This window comes from Equus caballus, chromosome 8 (genome assembly GCF_041296265.1).
Source record: "Equus caballus isolate H_3958 breed thoroughbred chromosome 8, TB-T2T, whole genome shotgun sequence".
Lineage (NCBI taxonomy): Eukaryota > Metazoa > Chordata > Mammalia > Perissodactyla > Equidae > Equus > Equus caballus.
This window is the reverse complement of record NC_091691.1, coordinates 14,077,305-14,097,506: the sequence shown is the minus strand read 5'-3', so window position 1 is coordinate 14,097,506 and position 20,202 is coordinate 14,077,305. Positions and strand designations below refer to the sequence as shown.

Genomic DNA, 20,202 nt, shown 5'->3' with positions numbered 1-20,202 from the left:
GCCACCAGCATCTCTCACTGGGTTCCTGATACCCCATCTTCTGGTCTCCTCTTCTGCAAACATCTTCCACCCAGAATGCCAAGTGACCTTCCTAACACAGCCCTATCCAAAGAACTTTCTGTGATAATGAAATGTCCTATATCTGCGCTGTCCAATATGGCAGCCACATGCTATTGGGCACTTGTAAAGGGCAAGTGTGACTGAGGAACTGAATTTTAGGTTTAGTTTTGGTCAACCGTGTGCATATTAGTCAGCCCCAGCTGCCATAACAAAATACCACACTGGGTGGCTTAAACACAGAAATTTATTTTCTCACCGTTCCAGAGGCTGGTAAGTCCAAGATCAAGGTGCTGGCCAATGTGGTCCCTGGTGAGCGCTCCTCTTGGCTTGTGGACGACGTCCTCACATGGCGGAGAAAGGTCTGGTGTCTCTTCGTCTTCTATAGCTTTAGGGCCCCATCCTACGACCGACCTCGTTTAGCCTTTATCACCTCCTCACAGGCCCTGTTTCCAAATATAGTCACGCTGGGGGGCAGGGCTTCGCTGCTGTACGAATTTGGGGGTTGGGGGAAACAAACATTCAGTCCACAACAATGTGGCTGGTGGCTACCCTATTGGACAGTGTGGCTTTAGAGAGAAAGGCTGACCACGGTCTGCAGTCTCCGCATGGCTCCCCAGCCTCCTCAGGATCAAGTCCAGACTCCTGACAATGGCCCACGAGGCCCTCAGGTCTGCGCCCCGCCCACTGCCCTGCTTCCGTCTGCTCAGGACGCTCTTCCCACCTCCAGCTCCCCACATAGCCCCCACTTCTTTGCCTCACTCTTTGACTCCCAAATCGGGGTCCCTGTTAGACTTCTGGGAGGGGAGCCCTCCTGCGCTTTGTGTGGAAGCTTCCGGGTGCTATGTTAAGTGGGCATGAGGCGGGCAGGGGATGCTGTGTCCACATTGGCTGCCCCGCCCCCCAGGATGCTCCCCAGGGATTCCCAAAGATGATGCAGAGAGCTGAGGGCTGGCAACGGGCAACAAGAGCAAGGACCGCGGGCCATCCTCTGTGGGGCTCGAGGACACGGTCTGTGGAGGCGGTGTTTCTCCTGGAAAGGGCATGGGGCTTTGAAGTCAGACGGGGCCGGGGCGTTAAGTTCCATTTCGGCAACTCCCGCCCACTCCTATGACCCTCAGGTCTCACCTCAAGGAGACAGGATCCCAGCACCTCCCCGGGAGGGGTACCCTGAGAATCAGGATTGAAAGACAGGAGCACCCAGGAGGAGCCCCCTAAGCCCTAGCCTCCTGGTGGGAGAGATGCCTGAGGCGCATCCTGTCACTTCAGTCCCACAGGTGGAGCCCTCCTCCCACAAAAATGAAGTCTTGAGTTTGGGGGCTGGAAGATGGCAGTCCAAGAGCAGAGGGCAGAGGCGGGAGTCTGCCCTAAATCGTGGGGCTAGTGGGCAGCAGGACGGGAATGCCGGTCTGCGGACGCCCCCGGGGCAAACTGTCCCCACACTGTGCAGGTCCACTGGAGGGGAGGGAGACCCCCAAAGGTGCTCACATTTTCTAGGGGGCCAAGGAGTTGTGCCTCCTTCCTGTCGGACCGTGGGACTGGCCGGCCGTCCTCCCTGGGCCATCGGAGGGTGCCAGGCTTCTCCGTGTCCCCGAGGGAGCACGCTGCAGAGGGTGCCCCTGGAGGCTGCCGCTGGACCTGGAGCAGGAGGCGGAGGGCAGCCGGAGGAGGCAGCAGCGCCCTCTCCCCCAGGCTGCTCTCCAAGGGCCTCACGGGTCCCTGGGCCCCCCGGGAAGGAGCCGGGTGGCTGTCTAGCGAGCGGCCGGTGTGCTGCGCGGAGGTCGGCCCAGCTGGGGAGCATCCCGTGGGCGGGGCAGCGGGTGGCAGCGCCCCCTCCCCCATCTGGCTCAGCCGGGCCCGCCTGGTCTCCTGGGGCTGCAGAAGCCAGCTCGAAGCCCATCTGCCACCCCTAGGAGGCTTCTGGACCCGGGGGGTGGGGTAAGGGTGACTAAGCTCCCCGCCCCCGCACTTTGGGAGCTGTTAATAACATCCCAAGCCCATATGCTGTGACACTGTGTTGCCCCCTCACTTCCCTCCCCCCATGGGGGAGGCACACTGAACTTGGAAAGGACAGAACTCACCCAGTGTCCCTGGACTGGCCACTGTCTCTTCCTTCACTCAATGAACAGATCTGGGTCTGGGTCAAAACCTTCTTCCCATCCCTTTGTGCTTCGAAGCAAGTGACTTCATCTCTCTGAGCCTCAGTTTCCTCATCTGTAAAATGGGGATGATAATATCGCCTTCCTAGCTTTTTCAGGATTTAATGAGAAACGAGGCCCTCAGCCAGGGGGGCTGTTACTGCTGATGCTCTCCTCCACCCCACCCACCTGGGCCCCTGGAGATCCCTGACTGGTCTACCCAGAAGCCCAGCCCTGCTGGTTGTTTTCGGGCTGAGCAGGGAGAATGGCTAAGGCCACAGCTGGAACTAGTAAGATGCAGGCTCTGTGACCTTGGGCAAGTCACTGGCCTTCTCTGGGCCTCAGTTTCCCCATCTGTGGAAGACAGGAGCTGTACTGCAAAAACAGAGACAGCAGTGCCTGGCACATTTATGACTGATTGTGCTGACTGCATGCTCCACACTTCACCCGCTTCCCAGAAACCCTCGGGGGCTGCCAGTGTGGTCAACAGCCCCACTGTACAGGGAGCGAGGCTCAGAGAGGTGGGGTGACATGTCCATAGTCGCACAGCTAGGAGGAGTGGTGGTCGGCTTGAACCCCGCTGTCCTCTCTGAGTAGCTTGGTCCCCCTGGGGCGCTGGGCTCACTTTGGAGGGGCTCCCACTCTCCTCCAGCCCTCCCCACCTCCCTTCCAGCGTCCATGGGGGGGCACTGCCCTGGAGCAGCAGCCGCCACCCCACCTCCACCGAGCTCAGCACAAAAGGTAGTAACAGGCCTGTGCTCCGGCTCCACCTGCTCAGGAAGTGACAAGGAAGACGCAGGAGAGGCAGCCCGCTGGGAGGGCGTTCTGGGAGCGGCGCTGGCTCTCTGGGCCTGCAGGAATAAGGTTCAGCTCTTTCAGCAATCTGAGCACTCACTGTGTGCCTGGCACGGAGCGAGGCCCCAGGGTCGGGTGGAAGATGTTGGAGATTGCCCTGCCCTCAAAGAGCTCACCCTAAGTCACAGAAGCTCATGTCTTAGGGGACTTACTATGTGCACTCTCTCTCTTAATTCTCACCACAGCCGAGCTAGGGGTGCTATTATTATCCCCAAGCGATATCTGGAAAATGAAGTCCAGAGAAGGCAAGTGATTTGTCTGAGGTCACACAGCTGGTCTGTTTCGGAGGTGAGATTTGAAGCCTCACAGCCTCGCTTCAGGTCTGAATTGTCTCCCTACAGTGCTGTTTATTGAGCATCTACTATGAGCGGTCATTGTAGGGCATCCCCAACCCTCCCCACAGAGAGAGAGACAGAGGTTCAGAGAGATTAGTTAACTGGTCCAAGGTCACACAGCCAGCAGAGGAAAGATTCAAACTCAGGCCTGCCTGACTCTCCCAAACTTCTCCTGGCCAAGAGGGGAAAAGAGATCAGCTATACCATTCATTTATTTATATCTTTATTCATTCAATAAATATTTATTGAGTACCTACTATGTCAGGCACAGGGTGGACCACAATAAACCTGAGCCAGCCGCTGCCCTCAGGGGGCTCACGGTCTTGAGCACACCCATGGGGTACTCAAACTAAAGAGCCATCTCTTCTAGAATCGGGGGGTGCTATCAGGGTGGCTTCCTGGAATTGGCGGCTCTGGAATTCTGTATACCTTCTGGCTGGGCCACTTGGCCCAGAAGTCATTTCTTGGCCCATGAATCTCTTCATCTGAAAAATGGTCATGACGAAGTCCACCTTGCCCAGCGAGGCTCCAGAAATGCCACCTGTTACTACTAACATTATGGTCACGACCGAGCCCCCACCACAAGGCAGAGAAAATCGGCAGGAAGGAAGAGCATGACGCCACCCAGGTCTAGGCCTTGGGAGGGGACAGGCAGAGAGTCCTGGGGACACAGGGCAAACCCGTGGATGGAATCCCCAAAGGCCTCCGGCGGGCTGTGACCTCGATGAGTCTAGGGCCAGTCTGTGACCTCAGCTAGACCCCGGGGCCACCAGCAGGAAGGAGGCCAGGGCTGGGGTGTGGGGCCTGAGGAGAGGAAGGGACTCCGTGCGGGGTTCAAGAGCTAAGAGAAGCGGCCGAGGGTGGAGGCAGAGGCAGTGGGGGAAGGATCTGGACTCGGAGTGTGAGCTGGATTCAAATCTGGGGGGGACACTCATTATGTGACCTCAGGCAGGTGATGTCACCTCTCTGGGCCTCAGTTTCCTCCTCTAGAAAATGTGTTACTGATAGCTGCGTGGCCAGCTTGTTGTATGGAGTGAGATCATTTTAACCATTGCTTTATTCAACAGGCGCACGCATAGCATCTCCCATGGGCCGGGTGCCGTGCTAAGCACTCTGTGTGTCTGCTCCTCATGAGAGCCGTGTGGCACAGCGGCTGGCTCGTACGCGATGGGTGCAGCTACTGTCACTCCTCTACACTGCGTGATTTTGTTACAATGACTGTGTTTTACTTTCTAATCAGCAAAAACAACAAGAACCGGCAGGAGAGCGAATTCCGTTTTGGGAGCGGGATGGGGTGTAGGGCAGCTCTGGGCGCCCGGGTGGGAGCTGGACCAGGATGAGAATTCAGGAGGGCCCAGGCTGGCCAGGACTGTGTGCTGGGGATCTCAGGACGTCCAGGAAGAAAATCGAGAATTAGGAACTCCTCTCTGAAGGAAATCTGTCTGCCCTGGGAGGCCAACTTGCCTTCCAGACAGAGTGGGTGCATGCGTGTGTCTGCATGGTATGTGCGTTTGTGCGTGTGCACCTCTGTGTGTGTGTGTGTGTGTGTGTGTGGCGGCTTGGCGAGGTCTCCCAGATCATTGTCCAGCTCAAGTCTCGCTTGCACAGTCTTGCGCCCCCTTCACCCCAGCCTCCTGCACCCGTCCAGGCCCTCACCCGGCCGCCAGCCCCAGCCGTCTGTTGTGGCAGATGTTTGCGTGTGCCATGGCAACGCCAGAACAGGATGTACCTCTGGATGGCAGCAGGGACAAGCCCACGCCACAGCCGCCCACGCCACAGCCGCCCACGCCGTCCCCTCCCCAAAGGCTGGTTGTGAAGAACCGCTCAGGTCCACGTTGGGGACAAACGGTGTTTGTACCCGAGAGAGGCAGAGCCAGTGTCCTCTGCGGGGTCAGCAGCAGGGGAGGAGGAGGGCGCATGTGCACGTCCCAGCTGAGTCCCTTCCTCTCCAGGGAGCTGGCGTCTGCTTCCCTCTGCTCTGGCGGCAGAGATGCTGAGGGAGCACGGTGGGAAGAGGAGCTGCCGCTCAGCAGGCTCGGTCTGTGGGTGGCCAACCAACGTCCTCCCCACTGGTACAGCAACTACTCACTGAGGCGTGACTTTGGCCAGGACCCGGGCTAAGTATTTTATGTAGCCAATAATATCTAAATCCAAGGCTACCATGTGGTGCTAATTACACAGTGCTAATCTTGTAACACCCCTATGAAGTCATTCTTGTTTTTCAAATGAGGAAACTGAGGCACAGAGTGGTTAAGTCACTTGCTCCAGGTCACAGAGTGGGTAAGTTAGGGAGCAACATGCAGGGCTGTCTTGCTCCACAGCCCTTGATCAGAGTGGTGACACTGCCAGGACCAGCTACATAACTTGCAGGGCTCAGTGCAAAATGGAAAGGCCTGGCCCTTGTAAAAGAATTCTTAAGAATTTCAAGACAGCAAGAGCAGAGCATCAGACCTATTGCAGGGTCCTCGTAAGGGTAGAGTCCCATGCTACCATCTGTGAACCCAGCCCCGGGCTCTGCATTTCCATCATCATGTCATGTGGTTCCACTGCCACCTCCCAGATGCTCAGAGGGTGGGCACAGCGGCTTGGAGAAGCTTTCTGCCCGGAAGCCTGAGCCCCTGCCTGGCACGTGCGCCCCAGAGATGTGAGAGCACCCTGTCTGCTGGGGGGAACCCATGCGGGGAACCCATGCTACCCAGCACAGGGGAGAAACAGCCCTCCCTCCCAAACGCTGTGCTGAATTCCTCGAACCCACGAGCCTGGGAGCTGAGAGTACAAATTTCAGCTCAATACAGAAGCATCCTTTGAGTCAATCTTTACATTTTTCTTTTTTATTATAAAAGTAACATAATCCTATTGCACAGACTTAGGAAAATAGATAAAAGGAGGAAAAAACACAAACCTTGCATCCCATGTGTCTGACCCCCCTGCTGTGGGCAGGTGCTGTGTTTTCCTGTCTCTTACAGAGGACTTCCCATCGGGACTACCAGGGATGGAACAGACGGCCTCCTCCTTGTCCCCAGCGCCTGGCACACGGCAGGGGTGCCAGGAATGGGGAAGAAAGCCGGAATGGATGGATGTTATAAAGGGACTTGGCTTGGATGACCTTTCAGATTCCTCAGGACTCTGAAAAACTCAGAATTCTTCGGTTCATAGCAAATGCCTGGTGTTGATCTGGGGTTCAAGTCCAACATGCCAAGCCCTTGCTGGGGTCCCAGAGGTGACTGAGACATGGCCTGTGCCCCAGAGGAACTTGGTTTAGGCAGTCATGGGTGTCCCTAAATTTCCAAGCCTTGGTGAATGAAACTTTGGCATATTTCACTCATTCCCTCACTCACCCATTCACTCTCTCATCAAATATTTATTGAGCACCTACTAAGCACTAAGCATTGCACTGAGTACATTAAGGGCTACTTTCTTTGGGGAGAAGATGGTAGGGCAGAAAGTGTATGAGTTTGGAGTCAGGCACCCTGGGCCTCTGTCCCTTCCTGGCTGTGTGGCCCTGACCCATGTTACCTGACCTCTCTGAGCTTCCACCTCTTTGTTTGTAAAATAGGGTCATATCTGCTATGAGGATCAACTCGGTAACACACATGGAACACTTGGAGCTCACAGATGCTCAGTGTAGGTAACTTCTTTCTCCCCACCCTCCCCTCCACCCCTCCCGCCAGTACCAACAGTAACAGCCACCACTGTGGTGAGCCAGATAGAAGGGGTTTTGCAAATATTATCAGCTAATTCTCAAATTATTGGCCCCATGAGGTAGGAAACATTGTCCTTAACCTGTTTTTTTTTGAGGACAATTAGCCCTTAGTTAACATTCACTGCCAATCCTCCTCTTTTTGCTGAGGAAGACTGGCCCTGAGCTAACATCCGTGCCCATCTTCTTCTACTTTCTATGTGGGACGCCTACCACAGCATGGCTGGCAAGCAGTGTGTAGGTCCGCACCCGGGATCTGAACTGGCAAACCCCGGGCCGCCAAAGCGGAACACGAGAACTTAACCACTGCGCCATTGGGCCGGCCCCCGTCCTTAACCTGTTTTGCTATCCAATTTCAAAACCAGAGGCAGCTCGCCACTTCCAACGTACCGCGTGTGGGAGAGCTTGTCTCTTAGCGTCAGATCCCCGTGCATCCTCTTCTGTGCTGGGAGGCTGCTCATGCAAACGCCGACGCTTTATTTGCTGAAACGGTTTACAAAAAAAATTTCAGGCTGAAACGGGAGCCTTTGCAAGTTTACTTCTAGATGCACGAGCAGTTTCTCTTTCAAGGCAAAATGTGGTGAACATGACTCAGGAGGGAAACACACCTTGTGTCGCCCAAACGGGTTTTGGAGCACGAGGTGGGTCAAACTTCCCTGTGGCTGGAGGCTTCATCTCTGACTCCTGTGTTTTCTTGATGACACCTCAGGGAGATCAAGATGCAGCTTCAGCTTGCTACTTTCTAATTCTGGGGTGGGGGACAGCTGGGCAGGTGGGGAAGAGCAGGACCTATCTGGCTTCACTACTTTTTAGATGTGACCTTGGGCAAATGACTTACGCTCTGCAGGCCTGATTCTTCATCGGTAAACCGAGGACAACGTCAACAGGGCTGTTTGGAAGATTCAACGGGATTGCTTACGTAGAGGGCCGGGAACACGGAAGGTGCAGGAGTGTGGTTCTGCTCCCTCGTGCTAGGTGCGGGGACGGCGGGGTGGGGTTTTCTGGGCAGGGCTCACTCTGGGCACTGCTGGTGGACATCTCCTTCGGAAAGAATTTCCTACCATGAAGAGAATCCTTCTGAAACACCAAGTCGTCCTCTGAGCTCTGCCTTCTGGAGCCTCTTCCAAGCATCTTGCCAAGAGGGGCTTCCCCAGGCGTAAACACAAGCAAGCATGCGGGTCCTCCCCTGCAGAAGCACCTCCACGGGAGGGGTGATCTGGGGTCACACTCAACCTCGGGACTGCTACTCTGAGGACGAAATCAGGGTAGAAGCAGCCAGTGACAGGAACGTCCTCCCAGGGCCCCGGGTGCATGAGGATCTGACAAGTTAGGAACACCCATGTTCCTAGGGTGATGTGGGTGTTGTCACCAGAAAGCATGTGTGGAATGCGACTGTAACGAGCAAAGTGGAAGCCTGCTCGATTGCATCACATTCTGACTTCCACGCTTTCCAAACTTAGCTATCAGAATTCCCAGGGAATCCGTTAGGAACGCTGAGAGTACTGGGCCCCATCTCCAGGCTCAGACTCACGCTTGGAGCCTGAAGAGAATTTGTTAGCTGTCTCCAGCCTTGCCACCAGACTGTCCTGAACCACGACCCTCGCGGTTCAGTTTCAAAAACATCTTACACCAAGGGCTGCATCACAGCCTGACTGCATTAACCATCAGAGTCGGCCCCCTATCTTTTTGCTTCGATTTCCTACTCCATAAGCAATTTCTAACCACAATTTGGTTTCAAATGTAGATTTATCTAGGACTCAATGTGCTAACGGCAAGTGAGAGCAATCTGGCCCGTGACAGCCATGATTCTTGTTGTCAGGTAGCAAACTTGCCTTCCAGTTTACCCGTCAGCTTCCTGTGAGTCCAGGTGAGGGACAGGGCAAGTCTAGGTGAACAAAACAAAGTCTCTTCTGGATCTACAGGCACTGGAATTCAGTTGTCACACCAAGGGACTCGTCTGGGAGAGACAGTGCCCACCGTGGATGTGTAGGTGTGCACCTTACACCTCCCAGCCCCCTGGCAGTCAGTGGGGGGGCGGGGGGCGTGTGACTTGGTCTCACGCATCAGAATGTGAGCAGGTGTGACCATCGCATCCAGACAAGGGCAGTCAAGGGTGAACGTGAGTCCTCATGTTCCTTCCTCGGACTGCGCAGCTACAAGCAAAGAACTCCAAGACGGCAGGGTCTTATGACAGAAGCAGCTGGCTTTGCTGGTCACCCAGGGAGGAGAGCTACCAAAGCTCACTGCAGCGGCCTGTGACCTGAGCCCTGGACAAGCCTCCACCTTGTTTGGGGAGAGTTTCCCTGGGACTCCTTCCCTGGCCGTCAGCTCTAACCAGCCTCTCCGGTGCCCTCTCCCATGAAGCTAGGTGTGAGCAGCTTAGGGGTTCTCTCGAGCACACCTCTAGCTTTATGCTTTCTGCCTGTGCGGGAAGAGACATCACCCACAGCCCAAGTGCCACCCTGGTGGGGAGGTTTTTGGCACATAAATGACCACCCACAAGTGGGCCTGCTCTTCCTTACTGGCAAAATCAGGAGGAAAAAAGATGATTCCTGGAGGAGCTAACATTTTCCCTTTGGTTCTTTCTTTGGTCTAACTTGTCCAGGTTGTTAGCAGGGGGCCTAGCAGACAGTGGGTGCTCAGGAGAGCCTGACCATCACGATGGTGGAGATGTGTCTGACCATCTCGGCAAGGGCTGAAGAGGCAGTTTCCTTTTGCATAAGTTCACAGGTCATCAGACATTTATAAACAAAAAGTTTATTTCCATCACAAGAAGCACACAGACTATACAGTACACACCAACAGAAGTAAAAAAAAAAAAAGTGCATTATGCATCTTCTACTGCAAATTCACAGTACAAAAGATACTGCCTTTTAAATATATAATATAAAAAAAAAAACAAGAAGAAAACCAATAGAATAAAAAAAAACCCCATGGATGTAATGCAACACACTGGGAACCCACTGGCAACTCCTAAAAACCAAAGGGCAGCCCATCCCGGGGTGCTCCTGATTTTGGTGCGGGGCTGGGGGGGGGGTCTGTACCTGCATTTTGTTGCAAAGAGCTCAGGACACTAACAGAGAGGAAAATAGGGTGGTCGACGTGGTAATAAAAAGTCTATTAAACAAGAGTATGATTGTGTGATGGGGGAACGGGTGAGGGGCTGGGCTGCGCCACCCCCCAGCTGGCTAGCCAACCCAGTTCCGCTCTTTCCTCACTACCCCAGGACGCAGAGGGAGCCAGCGCCCGCCTCGCCCGCAGGAGCTCCCAGCGCTGTCGAGAGCGATGCTCCTGGGGCGGTTGTGGGCACACGCGTGAGGCCGCACAGCAGATGAGTCAAGTATGGGGCAGGACAAGCGCCAGCCCTACCGCCAACCACCACCGACAAGGCAAAGTATCCAATCACAGAAGGTGAGAGCTTAACAGTTTCCCATAAATACACAGTATTTGTAAACTATTATTAAGGCACTCAATTGTAAAACAATAATTACAGTGTAGGAAAGAGGGCGGAAGCAGCCACCTTCTCGTGCAGCACGGCCGAGAGCAAGGACAGCAGAGGACCGGAGGTCTGACTATAAAGACTCCTGTTTAAGAGACCGGCTGAAGCCAGGGCCACAGCACCTACGGCAAGACAAACAAGGCAGTCCCATCCCGTCCCCCAGCTCCCGAGGGCGGTGCCACACAGCGCCACTCCAGATCACCCAAGGCGACCCGCTTCACAGCACGGGGGACACGGCGAGCATGGATGAGAGAAGTGACGCACGTGATGATGCGGTTCAAGTTATACATATATTCAAATATATATATATGCAGAGTGAACTCATACACGTAGGTATTCAGCTGCAGAGCACACAATTAAAAAACCAAGCAGCTGAGCGTGGGGGTCAATCAACAACCTTGGTTTGGCGTGCAGCGTTGGCAAGAACCTGGGGGTGCGGTTGGGGGACCAGAGCAGGCGACTCTGCATTGTGCTGTCCAGATGTCACAAACGTCATGGCCCGCCGAGCTCTCCTGCCAGAGGTGAAGTGGTTGCCCTCACTGCGTGTGTGTCTGGGGCAAGCCCAGCTAGAGGGGAAGCCAGAAACTAGGGTTCGGGGAAACGTTTTCTGGCACCAAGCACTTCCGGCCAGCAGAGAGCAAGGCCCTCTTTGGACACCTCGGGTGAGGTTACTTAGATGATCTTGACTAAATGGCGCAGGATTTGGTCTCACTAGGGAGAAATGCCCCCCAGGGAGCAGGGGCATTTACCAGCCTTCTGGGATCGGGCCGTGTGGAGAGACCAGAGTGCAGAAGCACAGGGGTGTCCTGAGGGCGTTAATTCTATTGCACATTTGGCTCCATCCTGTGGCATCCTCTGGGCTTGTCCATGAGGGAAAAGGCTTTAGAATGGACTGGAATGGTCTTTGGCTGGAGAGGGCGGGGTGGAGCAGAGAGGCAGTGGCCAGCGCAGCCACGGTGAGCACCTGGGGAGTAACCTCATGCCTGATGGACAGGGTGCCACGAGCCAGCAGAGAGCCGTCGGGCAGCACACATCCCTGCACTGAGACTGAGGAGGCGGGGGACCCCAAGAGCAAGAACCTTGTTCTTAAGAAGCTCAGGCAACGACAGACGTTGCTCCAAGACCCTGAAGTAGTCAGAAGACGGAGAAATGGAAACTGGCATTGTCACGGCATGATCAGAGGGCAGCTTGGGGTACCCTCTCTCCATGACCAGTTTCCCCCTTCGACTTGACAAAACTATCTTAATGGGGCCCCATCTCAATGCAAGATGAGATGGAGTTTAGTCTAGCTTTTGGCATGCCGTATGAATTAAAGCAAGGGAAAGGTGAGGTGGAAGACGAAAGGCAGCTGAATACACAGGGTACCAAGCTGATTTAGACAATTTTTGTTCTCTCCTAATTCGAGAAAGGCATTCTGTAAAAATGGCAGTCACCAAAATCAATGACTTTCCCGGCATAAACCCCTGCCTCTCACTTGTGCCGCTCACGTTCAGGATTTCCCCACCGGCTAAGATGACAAAGCATCAGTCAAGATTTGGCATAGCTTATGGAGCAGACGTTCTTTTCAGAGACCAGAAATGAATCTGTCTTCGCCAACGTACCCCCAAGCCTGGCAGAATGCTCTCAGCTCATTAGTAGAATATCTCAAATAGCAATCCGCTATAGGTTTACACGCAACTGCTCTGGGTCTTAGAGAAAAATCTTTACCCACTTCTCCAGGCCGGAGAGCAAGCCATCAAATCAAGAATGCTTCACTGTGCTCTGAGGACTGGGGCGCGGGGCCCTGGGCTGTGTTGATGTTGATATACTGGTTGTGCTTCTGAAAACGAATGGAGAAGTTTGCCAAAAGTCAAAGACCCACTCATATTTGTAGTCTTCTTCCCACGCTTAAACTGGATAAGAAAAATTATGGCTTTCAAAATTAAAGTTCTCAAAAATATATCGCTCTCATACATAGACATGGTTAAAAAAACCAACATAAGCCTGTCATCACAAATCTAAAGGATTATTTTGACACAAAAATGGATCCACCACATAAAATTTAATTTGGCAAAACATATTGAACTTGATTTTTTTTTTGAGACTATGCTTTTGTTGGCTGAGGGAGACGGGGAAATTTCAGGAATAAGTGGATAATCACCTTTTAAGGTGATTTCAATTGACAGTGGTGGGAAAACAAATTCCTATGAAGTAAAATAACATATATTAAAAAAAAAATAACACCAGGGAGAAAAAGTTCCTGGAGAGTGGAGAGAGGGTTTTTGCAAAAACTCCAGCTACTAGTTGGAATATGGACCAGCCTTGCTCCTGAAGACCCGCCTGGGTGCCCTCTAGAACGGCTGCTCTCGGGCGCCGGCTCTGACCACTCTAAGATGGTGACTCATGCACCCACTTCCAGAATTTGACCAGCCCTTGAAGGTTTTCTAGCTTCGCTGAATTAATCTGGCCGACCTGGCTGAGGGCAAGCTGTCACTGTAGGAACACTTCAGCCAGCTGTGCCCTCCACATACACAGCCACCGCCCCCCCAGCCCCGGCCCCCGAAGGAGAGACAGGCTGGGGTGGGCGGGCAAGGTCTGGGGCGGGAGGGGGAGGGAAGGGTTTGGCCCGAGCTGTGGAAGAGGCCAGGAGGCCTGCCCTCTGCCCAGTTTCTTCCTGGAGAGTGCTGGGCAGCCCTGCGCTGTCAGATAAAACTAGGGGTCAGCAAACTCTTTCTATAAACAGCCTGACAGTAAATATCTTGGGTTTTGCAGACTACACAGTCTTGCTGCATATTAGTTTATTTTTTTTATAACCTCTTAAAAAGGTAAAAACCACTCTTAGTTCATGGGCCACACACCGCAGTTTGCTGGCCTCTGAGTTAAACTTTTCTCACCACGTCTCCTCTCTCTCCACAATATTTTAACATCACGTCTTGCTGAGGACACCAGAGGAGCTCCTCCCCTCAGCCCAGAGCCCTCGGTGGCATGACGCACACAGAGAGTCCACCTGACTCCTCCAGGGGCACCGACGGAGCCCAGGCCGGATGACAGAGCTTCCTTCGCTCCGTCCTTGCCACCAGAAAGAGTGAAAGGGAAACAGGAAGCAGGGTCCTCACTTACCGCTTCTCTCAGAGAAGCTGCTGCCGAGATGCTCCTGGAGAGGGGCTGAGGGTTTCTCTCTGCTGAAATCCCCTTTTCCTCCCCAAATATGAGTAGATGTGACCTAACAAACCTGAGTGCCGGAGCTCCTGGCAGGACCACCCACATCTCAGAACCAGCGCCCCTGCCAGAACTCGGGCGCTTCCAAAACCTCAACATGATCACACTGGACTCAGCAGGGAGACTCAACAAGGCTTCGTAGGTCTTCTCCCGGGGAGAGTGGAGGGGGGCAATTTATACTCCACCATCAGCAACAACGGAGAGCATCACAGACATCTCCCCGACCCGACGCCAGCGGGGCCAGACACGTGTCCCTCAGCCGTAACAGCACCCAGGACAGAGAACTCCACTGCCAGGCGACGATCCCCAAGCACCAGAGCTGGCTCAACGCCCTCCTGTGACCTCACCTAGCAGCACGTGGTGCCGGCCAGTTAAAAATCTTAACACTTTTGGGGGTCCTAACCAAAAAACTTAAAAAAAAAAATTTTTTTTTTGGAAAACCTTTTTGTGAGACAGCATTATTCCCTGGAATGAGCCTTGGTCATTATTGTATTTTACAAATAAAAAGCACAGCAAGAACAGAGGTAGGACTTATATTGCCATCCAAGAGGTTTCCCACGGGGGCTGGAATGGGCTGGGGACGTGCGCGCTCAACTTCTCTGTTGCACGCTGCAAATGGACTATTTCTGCGGTGGGGCACGTCTGGATGCTCTTCTGGAACCATGATGCCCTTGAAAACACAGCACTCGGGACCGGAGTCCACTGGCCGACAGCTGCTGGTTCTCCCAGGCCACACGACCGATACGCCCCCTTCTTCTTGTGCTGTGTGTTAGAGATTTTTGTTTCTTCTCCTCCTCTCCATGGCAAGAGGGGGGAAAAGTTAGGTTAACGCCAATTGTTTAAGAGAAATCAGGACAGAAGGGGCTGACCAAAGTCCACAGAGGAACTGAAGGAGGGACGGCGTGAAGATTTAAGTCCAAACACGCCAGAAGATGGGTCAGCTTTTGCTTGCCCACGAGGGGCTTTTCAAGTTTTCTGCGGCCGATTTCCCTGACAGTCTGGAGGCTGCAGCTGGGTTCCGTGGGGCTGCCTGGGGCTCATGCAGGAAGGAAGACGCGCTCAACTTGGCGCCCTGGGAGTCGGCAGGGGTGGACCCATCGGCCTCGCCGGACAGGTCTTCAGTGGAGAAGTTGAGGCTTCCGAGCTTGGCAAGAGAGTGAGAGCGCTTCAGGGGGGACGAGACGGTGAGGCCCGCCAGCCGGAGCCGCGTCTCGATCTCCTGCGTCCGCTGCTTCACCAGCCCCGGCTTCCCGCGCACGCTGTGGATGCTGTCACTGCTGGAGCTCCGGGTCAGGTTGGAGCTCATGGAGGAGGAGGTGGGGGTGTAGCAGATGGTCCTCAGGAAGTCTTTTGAGAAATGACTGGTGTGATCCAGGCGGCAGAGGGAGGGAGGGGGGCTCTTCAGCGAGGCTCCTTCTAAGGGAGGGGGTGAGGCCTCCGACTTCTCACTGCCGGCCTGCCTGGGCGAAGCCGGGGGCCCTGGCTGAGGGCCAGGAGCTGGGTCCTGGCTCTCCTCGGGGATGCTGGCCTCCAGCCTGCTGGTGGGGCCGTCCCTGAGGGGAGACGCGGGCTCCGCAGGTGTGACCGTTAACCTCTCCAGCTCTTTGGTGTGCTTGCGGACCAGGCCCGCCTTCTGCAGCTGGATGATGGACTCCTGGTGCTGCATCAAGTAGCTGCTGGCGGTTGGTTTCTCGGATTCTTTACTGAACAGGAGCCGCAGGTCCTTGGCCGGCTTCGCATCTTTCTTGGGTGGCGATTCTTCTTTCGCTGCTTCCACACCCGGAGGGCTCCTATCACAGTGAGAATTCTTCAAAAGGAGGGACTTCGGCAGGGCTTTTGGGGTCTCTCTAGAAGGTTCCAAAAGGCTAGCTGGTGCCTCTGAGCCACTGGCATCTGGCCTCGAGCCTGCTGGTGGCAGCAATGGGGGCGTCTCGGTCAGGCCGGAGGTCAGCTTCTCCAATGCTCGGGACCGGCCGGACGTGTGGGCCACAGGGGAAGACGTGAGGTGGGGCAGGAAGGTGGGCTGGGTGCAGATAGCCGGTGCGGCGGGGTTCTCGCGTCGCTCCCCGCAGGCCTCAGCGGCACTGCGGGCGGCAGGGTACATGCAGTCGGCACAGGACTTGTAGGGAGGCTTTACTTTGTTCAGGATCCCAAATATGGCGTCGTGCTGCAAGGAGACAAGAGCATCGTGAGCGTGTGGCGGGCGCCCAAGACCAGAAAGCACAGGGGGGCATGGGCGGCACTGTCACTTCAGCCTGTGGGGGAAGGGAGACCTCTCAGAACCCAACAGACGCAACTGACGCGGGTTGGAGTTAGAGATGCCGAACCGAGCTGCCCAGGAGCCAGGTGCCTGAGACCCAGGGCAAACCTCGGGCGGTGAGGCCAGCACGGTCAGGAGCAGGGCCTCTGTCCTCAAGCCACCACACAGCCCTTGCCTGAGCCGTGGCCTCAATGGGAACAGGGTAACTCCGACCTCACAGCATTCTGAGACTGAAATGAAGCGGCGTTTCTGCCTCGCCCTTTCCCCCCCGCCGAAAGAACCTGCATCTGGGGAGCCCGGAGCCTGGAGCCTGGAAATGGGACCGTCCTGTCCAGCACAAACACAGCGTGGCTCACAGAACCACCATCGAGCTCCTCACAGAGAGGTGGCAAAGGGCAAGAATGGTTTTGGAAAGACTCCAACGTGGACCCAAACGTGGCAGCCCACAGCCCCGATACGGGAGCCAGGCGGAGAGGGGTTTAAATGTCAGTGGAAAACCACCTGCCCCTGGTCATTAGGGGCTCTCCATGAGCATGACAGGGGCCTCTGCATGCCCCTCCTGACAGTCAGGGCGCTGTCCGCCTCCCTCCCACACCCACCAGGCCCGGGGCTGCCCCCTTGGGCTGAGCCCCAGTTGAGAACAGCAAGAGTGGAGGCAGGGGAGCCAACCCCCCTCTCCCTGCGAATTGTTTAGCTGTGAGATCCCTAAGCTGGTCTAAAAGGGAGCCTTTCCTGGCAAAGGGCCCCGTGGGTTTCTCTTGCCCAGGGAAGCCTGGGGGTGCCCCCGGCCCTGACTGTCAGGGATCAAGGCCATCCTGTGCGGCAGACTGAGGTCCTCCAAGGCGAGGAGTCCACAGGAAACTCAGCCGTGACTGCTGGAGGCTGCGGGGGGCGTGCGGGGAGTGCGGCGGGAGGCGGGAGGCTGGGACTCGGCCAGAACCCTATCCTCGTCTGGGGCTGGCTTCTAGGTTGACCAGAAAGACCTCTTCACCCTCAGGGTAAGGCCTGAACCCTTGACCCAGAAATCTTCCTGAAGCTCTAACCAGAGTGTCCACGTGTCCATTTCTTCTCAATCTTTAAAACCTAATGTTCTAAAGAGGGTGACACCTACCACGGTGGGAGAGTTGAGAGCACCTCTCAGAGCCCACAGGGCGCCAGGGTGGGAGAGAATCACTCAGCCAGCTCTTCCCAGGGCGTGCCTGTCCTGTGCCAGGACCTGCATCAGGTGGGGGGGCTGTGAACAGGACACAGTTCCCGCCCTCAAGGAGCCTACTGTCCCCTGGAGGGAAGGGACCAGAAAACTGAAAAGTGCTCAGACAGGGAGGGACGAGCGCAAAGTCTCCCACAGAGGGAAGGCTGTCCAGGGAAATCGACACGGCACCTGGCACTTCTGGGACAAGCAGGTGTTGATCGGGCAAAGGGGAGGCGGGGAGGCCCCACGGGCAGAGGGAGAGCAACATGAAGGCCCTGCCATGGGGGAGAAGGGCCCACGCACAGGCGTGCATGCCGGAGGGAGCACGAGGCAGGAGGAGCAGAGGGTTCTGCCTCCCACGCTGTGTGTTTCTATCCTCGCCCCATCCTCTGAGCCACTGTCCTCTCAGGTTCCGCTTCCACACTCACTCCACCAGTCTCCCTGCCGACCAGTTGGTGGGCCTTGTCATCGCCTGCCTAAAGCCCTCCCCTGGCTTCCTAATGCCCCCGGAACCATGCACAGAGCCCTGCCATCATGCTGGGAGGCCCCGCATGCCCCAGCCACCTGCCCAACCGCACCTCAGACCACCGCCCCTCAACCGCTGCCCCAAGGCCCTGTCCCTCACACACACACACACACATGCGCACACGCACGCAAGCACATGCGCACACGTGCCAGGCCCCGCCCTCAGGGGCTCCACACAAGACCCTCCTCCTGGCTCTGTGCACAGCCAACTCTTTCTCACCTCCTCCCTTTGGGATTCTCCACCACGCCATGGTTTGTCTCGGTCATCACACCAAGTACCATCTGTTTTCCCTTCCTCGTTACAGCCTCTCGTGTTAACCCTTGTCCCCCCCACGAGGCGACGTGTGCCGAGCTGTCTTACCCAGTCGTGCCCCCTCACCAGCCTGGCACCGTCGTCAATAAACCCGAGCCGAACAAATGAACGAAGGCTTGTCTCTACTCCCTAGATAACGTCACCCAGGCACTGAGAGTCTGGCCAGAGAGGAAGGCTGTGTCCCTCATTTACCCTCTTTTCCAAGCTTCTCTCATGTGCATCACTCTACGACTCACGGCTGCGTCATCTCAGACAAACTGAGGCACCGCTATCTGGGCTGAGAGCGTTTACGTCACCTGTCGTGAGGAATATCTGCTCTTTGAGGGGACGGCGGTGGTGGGGGGGGGACTCATGAGTAAGTCGTATTTGGTTCGGAACACATTTCACGATTGGCAGGTCGGCAGACCGAACTTCCCAGGTCTGGCCGCGTTCTAACGCGTACCGGCAGGCCCTGCGCAGATGGGAGCGCATCCACCAGCGTTCCGAGGCTCTCGCTGGGGATGCACCGCTGCCCTGGGAGATGGGCAGCGAGGCCCGGGGAAATGAGGCTCCTGCCCCCGGCCTCAGGAAGCCGACGCAGAGCGAGAGCGGAAGTGGACACCAGGCGGCACGGCGGCCCCCTGCACACGACCCCACTCTGTCCCTGGGCCTCATGGAGGAGGGGAGGGCTGGCGGGAGGGGATTTTCCAAGCCAGTGCCAGGTTGCTAAAGCCTTGTTGCAGAAACCCAGCCAACAGGACAGCTACGAGGGACTAACAGGCTGAAGCACTAGAATCTGCGCTCTGAGGGTGAGGCGCTGGCTCCGAACTGGAAAACTGAATAAACACCAAGGCTGCTGGGGAACAACTATCGAGGTTTCAACGGTGGCAGCGGCACTGCGGTTACGTTACACACTGAACCATTTGTGGATGAAGGATCTATCTGGGATTTGTTTCAAGATAATCCAGGGTGTGGGAAAGTGGGTGGGGTGAGAGGAAATAAGAACAGCCATATATTGATAAATATTGAAGCTGGGTGGTAAGTTCTATGATTGACATTCTGCATCAGGAAAAAGCACCAGTTGGCAGCCCTGCCCGAGACATGAATGAGGCGGTGGGGTCAAGAGGGCACGCGGGGATTAGGCGTTATCCCGGCAGATCCCTGAGCCACTATGTGTCCGCAGGCCCAGTCAGCCTGTGGAGTCACTCTCTGAAATAAAGCCCCTGGTCGCTGGGGCGAGAACCGCTGAGCTGGCCGCGCCGAGCTGTGAGGCGGCTGTGAGGGGCTGCTGAGGGGCCAGGACGGTCGCCCCGCACGCTGGTCCCATGCCTACCTCAAAGTCATCCGGGCAGCTCCTCTTGCTGTTGTTATTATTTAGGTTTTCCCGGTTGAGCAGGTTTTGATCGAGCTGGGCTGGGGGCCGCCCCCACCTCCCTGCTCCCAGGGCCTCCTCCTTGTCCACCTCCTCCACCTGCAGCAAAGAGCCGCCCCGGGCTTTGGGGCTCCCAAACTCTAGTTTCTTCTTCACTTCCTTCTCAGAGAGTCCAGGACCTTCCTGGGGATGTCTGGCTGGCTTGTGCGCCTCTGCTGGCTGGGCTGCTTCCTCCAACAGAGCATCTCTCTCCAGATCCTCCAGCTGCACCAAGTTGCCAGTCTCGTCGCTGGGGGAGTGCAGGAGGGGGTCTGAGAGTCGCCGGAAACAGCATGGGAGAGTGGGGCCTCCTGGGGGCCTGCTGCTCGGGAAGCCAGGCGGGGCAGCATCGTCCACGCAGGGCAACTGGGCTTCCGGGGTGCCATCCAGGGTCTCTGGCAAGAAGTCCCCTGGCTCCGCAGGGTCATCCACAGGCTGCTGCAGGCAGCTCTCGGTCTGCTGGCGCCACAGCTTGTTGTGCCGTTGTTTGCTGGGGGGAGGAAGGGCGGAGGGAGGTCAGCAGAGGCCAGTGCCCAGAGGGTCTTGGTTAAAGGAGTGGGGTGAGCCAGCAAGGGAAGCCCAAGGCGCGGGTGGACGCCAGGGGTTCACCAGGGTAAAGCTTCTCTCTTTTATTTGTCCCCAAGAAATGCAAGGATGAGAGAAATGGCCCTAGGCGCTAAATCCTAAATCATCACGTCTCATACAGGGTCTTAAGTGACTTCCTGTCTCGTGACGACGAC

General features: G+C 55.9%; 1 protein-coding gene, 2 long non-coding RNA genes and 1 other non-coding gene across 12 annotated transcripts in view; all 4 read right to left on the bottom strand.

The window, feature by feature from the left end:
- Window positions 1-286: 286 nt before the first annotated feature.
- Window positions 287-2,271, bottom strand: LOC138925329 (uncharacterized). Its single transcript, XR_011441315.1, has 3 exons — window positions 2,139-2,271; window positions 1,546-1,695; window positions 287-503 (listed from the first exon to the last, which is right to left on the bottom strand). It is a non-coding gene; the product is annotated as an uncharacterized lncRNA (long non-coding RNA).
- Window positions 2,272-2,910: 639 nt separating this feature from the next.
- LOC138925328 (uncharacterized) lies at window positions 2,911-7,830 on the bottom strand. Its single transcript, XR_011441314.1, has 3 exons — window positions 7,694-7,830; window positions 7,476-7,568; window positions 2,911-3,046 (listed from the first exon to the last, which is right to left on the bottom strand). It is a non-coding gene; the product is annotated as an uncharacterized lncRNA (long non-coding RNA).
- A 1,996-nt stretch (window positions 7,831-9,826) lies between these two features.
- The window catches only part of SSH1 (slingshot protein phosphatase 1), a 61,541-nt gene continuing 51,165 nt past the window's right edge, over window positions 9,827-20,202 (bottom strand). For all 9 annotated transcript variants that reach the window (XM_070275330.1, XM_070275334.1, XM_070275332.1 and 6 more), the window contains 2 exons: window positions 19,385-19,952; window positions 9,827-15,949 (listed from right to left, as the gene is read on the bottom strand). In XM_070275330.1, coding sequence (XP_070131431.1) covers window positions 14,720-15,949; window positions 19,385-19,952 — 1,798 coding nt within the window. In that variant the 3' untranslated portion in view covers window positions 9,827-14,719. The remainder of the gene's footprint in view (window positions 15,950-19,384; window positions 19,953-20,202) is intronic.
- Window positions 10,641-10,755, bottom strand: MIR9010 (microRNA mir-9010). The gene has a single exon (NR_128021.1). It is a non-coding gene; the product is annotated as a microRNA mir-9010 (primary transcript).